This window comes from Rhinoderma darwinii, chromosome 8 (assembly GCF_050947455.1).
Source record: "Rhinoderma darwinii isolate aRhiDar2 chromosome 8, aRhiDar2.hap1, whole genome shotgun sequence".
NCBI lineage: Eukaryota > Metazoa > Chordata > Amphibia > Anura > Rhinodermatidae > Rhinoderma > Rhinoderma darwinii.
In genome coordinates, this window is record NC_134694.1 from 39,983,646 (window position 1) to 39,992,257 (window position 8,612).

The window sequence follows — 8,612 nt, forward strand, 5'->3', positions numbered from 1 at the left end:
AACAAGAGGATACTAGAGTCTCTGAGCTGGTGGCAGGAAAGGCTAGTAACAAATTAATCCACATGGCAGGGGGGGGGGTTTGGTACTACCTACTCCTTTTGCTGCTCCTGTTCCCTTCTGGTTGCGGAACCTACGACAACCCCTCCTGCGCGTTCTGGTAAAGCTGGGGTTGATGCTAGCTGCTGTCCTATCCAGAACTCCCTAGCCATGCTATTTCCACGGAGGAAGTAGCGTTGACTCCTCTAAGCCTAGCGTGCGCTCCACTAAGATGCACGCTGGCATCGTCTCTTCCGGTTTAGCGGCGATTCTCTGAATAAACACGGCGGCGCCCACCGCTAGCGTCAGTGAAGATCCACATGCAATCTCCTTTCCCAGAAGCGAGAAAGGGGTTAAAGGCCTACAGAAAGTCAAGCAAATCTCCCTCCGTTAAGGATTGGCTGATTTTTCTCCACGCTAAACCCGGTCACCTGGCTTAAAGGTCTCCTGGACAGAGGGTTCATTCTCAGGTAGGATCTCTGCTACTGACAACTGTGTTTGGGAGTGACAAGTCTTTCCTTGAGATGGATAATCTGACCATCAAATGCGGGTCTTCTGATCCTTGCGTGGCCTCTGGATCTGTGAGTTTGTTCCAGAGAAGGGGGTGGGATCTGTTTTTCTTACAACATGCCGGCTTAATCCTGTTATCTTGTCTATTTCTTGTGTATAGGCGGAAAATGAGCCCGCTTCAAAGCCTTAAAAAGGAACCCAGTTTCGTAGATGTGCTATTTGCACTAAAAAAAATTATCTTCAACTAAGAATTTGTCAATTGTGTATAGAAAATGTTATAAGGGATGAACAGCCATCTTTACTGGAGGAAATTAAAGGGATGGTCAAACAGGAGATACAATCCTCTGACATCATTTTCTCAAGCATACCTCCCACACCTAAAAAATTTAAAATCACAGAAGGGGATTCAGGTTCTGGAGGTGGCAGTTGTATTCCCTCAGTATCCGATGTACTAGAGGACGGAGAGATTGCATCTGTCTCCACACCACAGAAAGAAAAATATTTCTCACTGCCCCTAGCTGTTCGACCATAAATTCAGATGAGAAGTACAATGGGGTGGAAGAAGTCCAAGAATCGCGCTCTGTCAAAGATTAGATGTTTGCGGGCATAAAAACCCAGAGAAAACAAGTATTTCCTATACATAAAAAGCTCAAAGTACTTATTGAGGATGAATGGAAATTTGCAGAGAAACAGATCTCCATACCTCATGAAATTAGAGAAAGATACCCTCTGGACGAAGAGGAAAGTAAATCCTGTTCCTGAATACCACAAATTCATATTCAGGTGGTGAAAAATACTATTCTCCCATTTTGAGGACTCTTTCCAACTAAAAGAACCATTAGACAGGAAGACTGACAGTCTCTTCAAAAAATCCTGGGAAGCTACCTCTGCTCTAGTACAGATAGATATAGGTGCCACCTGTGTAGCCAGATCTAGGATTAGATGACAAGATCAACTTGAGATTCACCTTAGAGAGGGCACTCCTAGAGAAGACATTATTGTGTCAATCTGCCTTCTCTCCAAAGCCACCGTTTTTTTGGCGGATGTCTCAGCAGAAGTCATAAAAATTGCTTCTAGAGCTAGCGTACTCTCCAACACCACAAGAAGAGCCCTGTGGCTACAAATGTGGTCTGGCGATCCACTGTCCAAAAACGAACTCTGCACTATACCCTCTCTAGGAGAATGTGTTCGGTCCAGATCTAGATGCCATTTTAGAGAAGGCATTAGATAAAAAGAAAACCTTTCCCGAACCTAGAGTTCCAAAAAAGCAACAGTGTTTTGTGTTTTTTTTTTTTCCACCCCTTTCATAGTCCACAACAATCCTATAGGGAAAAAGGTAAATCAGGCAGGTGGAGCTACCCCAAAGGAGGGTAGAGGACGGAATATCTTCCTTAACCAGAACAGACCTAACCAAGATAAACAATGACGCCAGGGAAGTAGGAGGCAGAATTTAACTATTTTCTCCACAATGGGAAAACATCTTTTCCAACAAATAGATCCTGAATTCCATATTAGCAGGGTTCTAAGTAGAGTTCTACTCCTACCCCCCCCCCCCCCAACCAAATGGTCATAGCTAATCTCCCATCCCTTACTCTTCAGACATCTGTCAAGAGGCCTTCAAAAATCATTATACATGAAGGTGATATCCCTAGTACCAATCAGGGAAAAAGGTCTCTGCCTCTACTCATGCCTTTTCTTGGTCAGGAAACCAAATGGGAAAGACAGAATAATTATAAATCTAAAACCGTTGAACGAATTTGTGGCATACCACAAGTTCAAGATAGTCAACAATTCCACTGGTAGGGAAAGAATTCATGATGGCGACTATATAGATCTTCAGGATGCATTTAATCACATTCCAATACATCAGATATACAGAAAGTTATACAGAAACCACTACCAGTTCAATGTACTCTCATTCGGAAACTCCTCTGCACCAAGAATTTTTACCAAGGTAATTGCAGAAGTGGTGGCCTACTACGTCATTCCATGTCTAGGATATCTTCTGATAGCACCTTCTTCTCCAATACTTAAGTCACATACATCTTGCCTGTCAAACACTCCAGGACTTGGGCTGGATCATCAACAGGGAAAAATCCAACATGACTCCAGAGAGACAAAAGATATCCCTGAAAGTAAGAATTTCCAACTTCAGGGGTCAAAGACAAGTCTCCATAAAAGAGGCCATGTCGACATTGGGATTAATGACCTCATGCATTCAGGCGGTTCCTTGGTCTCAGGCTCATTCCAGAAATCTCCAGGCCCTGATCTTGTCAAAATGGAACAAATCCTCCTGAACTATGGACAAGAAAATACTCCTTACATGTTCAGTAAAAAGTTCCCTTATACAGTGACTGAAGCCCCAGGAACCTGGACAAAAGAGTAGTTTGGCATCCCTCTCCCATAATATCCGTGATAAAAGACAAGCAAATTAGGATGGGGTGCAGTGGTATCCGGAAGAACATTCCAGGGTACATGGTCTCTGGGACGAAGCCTTCATTCCTCAAATTTTCTAGAGTTGAGAGCTGTATTAGAGGCCCTAAGATCAGGAAAACCTCTAGTCAGAGGCTCACACAAGAGTATATTCAGACAACATAACTACGGTGGCATAACTCAGACACCAGGGAGGCACAAAACAAAAATCTCCAACTCTTGGCCTCACAAATATTCTACTGGGCAGTACCAAGACACTGGTCTATTTTATCCCTCCATTTTAAAAGGGATTCTAAATACACAGTCAGACTTTCTGAGCAGGAAAGCTGTGAAACTCCAGAGTGGTGCCTGAATCAAAAGATTTTTCTTCAGATTACCAGCAGGTGGGATGTCCTGTAAGTAGATCTATTTGCCAACCAGGGATACTTCAAAACTCATTCTTTTCTTTAAGCCCCAAAGAAAAATCCATATGGGTAGACTCACTAGCTCACAAATGGTCGTTCAGTCTAGCATATGCTTTCCCTCGTCTCCCATTGATTACATGGGTTTTAAAGAAACTCAGGATATAGAAAACCAGTCTTATTTGATTGCTCCTCTGTGGCCAAAAAGGGCCTGGTTTGGTCTCCTAAATAATTTGAAGATAACCGATCCTTTTAATTCTACCATCTCTCCCAGATCTTTCCTATGAGGGGCCAATCCTACACTGAGCCGCAAAAATCCCACTTAGCAGCCTGGCTTCTGAGGGCCTGATACTGAAAGCCAAAGGATTGTCAGAGGCAGTCATAAAAACCCTACAAATGTCACGAACGCCATTTATGGGAAGGTCTGGAAGAAATTCTTATACTGGTGCGGCGATTCCTTTCCTGATAATCACCCGAATATTGCACAAATATTGGAGTTTCTGCAATCAGGCCTTGAAGAATGATTAAAACCTAGCACCTTAAAAGTTCACGTATCCGCTATGAGTAATTTTTTTTTATCAAGATCTGGCGTCCCATAGATGGATAAAAATATTCTTTGTGGCCGCATCTAGATTATCTCCCAGACCTTGTGTATTTCTTCCTCTTGGGATTTAAACGTATTGAGAGGTTTGGAATTATCTCCCTTTTTGAACCTATATCTTCCTGTAACATCGTCTCTCTTGGAAGGCAGCCTTTTTGATAGATCTAACCACCGCTAGAAGGGTAGGAGAAATTCAGGCCCTCACTATCGGGTATCCCTTTCTTAGAATCTTAGGGTTATTTTCCAGATCCCACCTTCTTTCCCAAGGTAATGTCAAACTTCCACATGTCCCAAGATGTAGTTCTTCCTTAATTTTGTCAAAATCTAACAAACAAAAAGGAAAAAGAGTTTCGCACACTAGATGTCCGCAGGATTATCTTACAATATATTGAGTCCACAAACTCGTGGAGTAAAGATCTTTAATCTTTACATTCAATTTAATGGTCCTAATAAGGGAAAGAAGGTGGCAAATAATACACTGGCAAAATGGAACAAAATGATGATCTATGTAGCTTATCAAAACCTCCAAATGTCTCCCGCAGGTCATCTGAAGGCCCACTCTACACGCTCTCACTATCCTGGGCAGAAAGAGCGAATGCATCCATTGCACATATCTACTAGCAGCGGCTACCTGGTCATCTGTTCACACTTTTACAAAACGTTTACAGATTAAGGCCTTATTCACACAAACGTGTGCGTTTTGCGCGTGCAAAAAAAGCTGCGTTTTTTGCGCGTTGCAGTTGTGTGTGTCATCTGTATGTGCTGCGTAATTTTCACGCATATGCCATTCTTATGACACGCGGTTTTGAAGTTTAGAAAAAGAAAGGAAGGAAGTGCTTTTTATTTTTTTCCTTAATTTCTTTATCTACTGTTGCGCGAATCACGCGCTAGTGCTTCCGTGTGCCGTGCACGATTTTCACGCACCCATTGACTTCAATGGGTGCGTGATGCGCGAAAAACTGCCAAGTATAGGACATGTCGTGAGTTTTACGCTGCGTGAAAATCACGGACTGTCTGAACGGCCCCATTCACTAACACAGGTCTGTGCGACGTGCGTGATTCTCAAGCGCGTATCACTGCCGTAATACACGTTCGTGTGAATAAGGCCTTAGTCTGTATTCCAGCAAGGATCTTTCCTTTCCAAGCTGTAGTTCCGTCCCCCCTAAACCAATTATTATTTGGGAGATCTCCTGTGGTGCTGTCATGGAGGGTGCCTCAAGAAAATAGAATTAGACTTACCGCTAATTTGGTTTCTAGTAAACCCTCCATGACTGCATCCTTATATCCACCCTTATTTATGTTAATTAAACATTATTTACACATATTATAAGTAATAGATATATAAAGTTACCAGACCTATACTGAGGAGGAAAGGTGGGGTGGGGCTATTTAACCCCTTGTCCTTTTTTCCTGTCCATATTAGAGGCGGGGTCTTGCCTCGTGTGGTGCTGTCATGGAGGGTTTACCAGAAACCAAATTACCGCTAAGTCTAATTATATCTTTTTGCTGCGGAGCAGATGCATTTCCACAGCAATAATCGTGAAGTCCTTAACAAATTTGACCTGTGAACTTCTCCTTAGAGGCAAATACCACAGGATCACACTATTGGCCAATAAGAGCATCTCAGGTCCTTTGTCACTTCTAGATATGACCGATCATGCCCACTACAGTCTCCCATAGATTATTTTCTGACTTGGTTTTCTTTAGGGTATGTGCACACACACTAATTACGTCCGTAATTGACGGACGTATTTCGGCCGCAAGTACCGGACCGAACACAGTGCAGGGAGCCGGGCTCCTAGCATCATACTTATGTACGATGCTAGGAGTCCCTGCCTCTCCGTGGAACTACTGTCCCGTACTGTAATCATGTTTTCAGTACGAGACAGTTGTCCTGCAGCGAAGCAGGGACTCCTAGCATTGTACATAACTATGATTCTAGGAGCCCGGCTCCCTGCACTGTGTTCGGTCCGGTACTTGCGGCCGAAATAAGTCCGTCAATTACGGACGTAATTAGTGTGTGTGCACATACCCTTCTGTTCAGGTACCTGTAAAGCAAATGTCTATAACTGCAGTTGCAGCAGCTCAGGAAAGATGTCCTTCTCTGATTTAGAATATGTTCGTTCATTCACTCAAATGCATCAATGATTTTCTTTGTTTTGAGGGAGGCTTTCCTCCTAGCACTAAACTTTCTTACACTAATAGATAAAAATATTGAGGTGCCAGATCCACATTAAAGATTTATTTAACGGTAGCATATTACAGCGACATGTCCGTTCTCCTTTTGGCCATGACAATACAAAAACATAAAATTATGGGAGTGATTCAAAGAATTTGCTGTAGTCCTAGTTGTGTTTTCTGCAGGTGATTGATGGGCTGCTGTGTATGCAGATACACAGCAGCCAGCTGGCAAACCCTGTGAGGAGGGCAGAGAGAGACCTAGCTAGGAGTCTGGTGTATTCTTTGATCGCTCCTATTAGTCAACCAGCGCAATGCTTTTTTTCTTTGTCGTTTTTGGCCTATAGGAGAACGAACGGACCTGTCCCTGTAATATGCTACCCTTACCTGGGGCAACATATTGAGGTGACCGATCTTCTGTAAATGAGTGATGATTATATAGTTAATGTGTTTTTCCTTTTTGCAGGGAGTTGGAAGTTCTCTAATTGGGCATTCTGGAATGGATGATATTGTGCCACCGATTAACCGTTTTGTCATTAATAAAAGTTCAAGCAGTTTGCAAAGTTTTGTCATCAAAGCAGCAGGACTTGAAGAGCCGAGCAATGAAGATAAAAATGTAAGTTTACAAGGAGTCGCTAGCTTGCCTTTCTCAAAATCCCAATTACAATGTGACTTCAACCTAGTTCTAGAAGATTCAATGGATAATGATGATAAACATTTTGCTTCAGTGGATGAAATGGAAAGTTTAATGGAAACCTCTATGGCTCCAGCGACGGAGGCTCTACTAGTGCTGGATGATTCTATACAAAATATGAGCCAAGAAGGCAACTTGGAACATTCTATGGAACTTGAAAGAAAAAGTAGAAATCTAAGTGTAGATATGGAAAATTCAAAGTACGAACTCGAATGTGGCCATGAAGTTCTAGAAAATTCTCAAAATGAAATGGATGTATTGAATAGTTTTCATGAAAATGACATTGGTGGAGTAAGTATAAGTGATGTAGAGGAGAGTGATGTAGAGGAGCATCTTTTCTCCACCAAACGTAAAGCTACCAGGAGAATCTATTCAGAAAGTGAAACCGAAAGCTCCGTGTTTCTAAATGATGAGAATGAGAGGGTGTTTTCACCTTTTAACAGCCCTTCAGCAAAAGCGGTGAGCGCCTCAACTCCAAAAATAGAGAAACGTTTGTCTGAAAAGCTGTTGCTTCAAAGTAGCAGTTTAGCAAGACGCAGGTCTATTGCTTCGAGAAGGTCTCTAGTTCATGTAGCTGTAGAAGAAGCAACAGACATTAATGAAAATATTAATGATGGAGATGATGATGACGACGACTGTGACCAAGGGGAGGAAGAAGAACTGGTAACGAATGAAGCTCAGGAAGCTAATGAGGAACGTGAACATACAGAAGAGGAGCCAGCTGGAGAATCTCTTGCCCTGGAGGACAGTTTACTGTCAGAGGATTATGAACCCGACAGCTTTGTTGTAAAATCCTCTTCTAATGAAGCCGTAACTGAGGAGTCTACTGGTGAAGTGGAACTGCTTTCTGATGAGCAAGTTGACTGCCTGGCTCCTGAAATAAACACCTATGAAACTAAAGTTTGTAGTCAAGAAGATTGCTACTCCATACTTGTGACACGTGGCAAGGAGCTTAAAGCTGATGGACGTGTGAAAGAGGCATTGGACTGTTTTTTGAAAGCACTAGATATTAAATCCGGAGACCCTGAAGTTATGATGATTACTTTGAGTTTGTACAGGCAGCTATCTTAGGGTTAAAGAAAAATCCAGTTATTAAAGAAAAAAAATTAATTCACTGCAATGAGTAATTCCGTCTGAGTAATGCATTGTAAATAGAACTAAATAAAAATTTTGAAACCGTTTTAAAGTATCTGTCACTGATTTTTGAGCTCTAATCTGTATGGATTTATGATGCATTTATTTGTGGACGTTGTCTCCTTTTTTACTAAGTGATTAAAGTTACCAAAAAATGACAGTATGTCCTAAGGAGGTACAGCATACACCAATATAGTGAATTAGTCTTTCTCGAGGTTTGCTATTCTGTATGCTCTTTTGGGCACAATAATCTTTGATGTAGTGGATGCTGTCCCTCTTTTGTGATTTGAAATATTCTGTTTGGGGTGTGGAGACCTTCTTCTCTTTTGGCAGGGTTGCATCCCTCAGTTATTAGGGGTAGAATTTTACAAGTCCATGTTGCTTTTGTGAGAGTCTTAGGCCACACACAGACACAGACACACTTTACTGTGCAATATGGATCCCCACTGAATTCTGCACTGGGTACAGTATGTCAAATTGCACCCCCCTCATGAAGTGTCTAGTGGAGCACATGGTCTGGTATAAGTTGTTTCCCAGTAGCTATATCGCATTCCTTAACTCGCATGTGCGATGTTGTGGAATTTTGGTGCACTAAAATGTCATATTGTTGGACCGATTGGTGGCA

The 8,612-nt window shown here is 42.2% G+C and overlaps 1 protein-coding gene across 1 annotated transcript in view; it reads left to right on the forward strand.

Annotated features, from left to right (window-relative positions):
• The window catches only part of ERCC6L (ERCC excision repair 6 like, spindle assembly checkpoint helicase), a 29,324-nt gene extending 21,296 nt beyond the window's left edge, over window positions 1-8,028 (forward strand). Inside the window, exon 3 of the mRNA XM_075835613.1 lies at window positions 6,626-8,028. Coding sequence (XP_075691728.1) covers window positions 6,626-7,924 — 1,299 coding nt within the window. The 3' untranslated portion in view covers window positions 7,925-8,028. The remainder of the gene's footprint in view (window positions 1-6,625) is intronic.
• The last annotated feature ends 584 nt before the right edge of the window (window positions 8,029-8,612 follow it).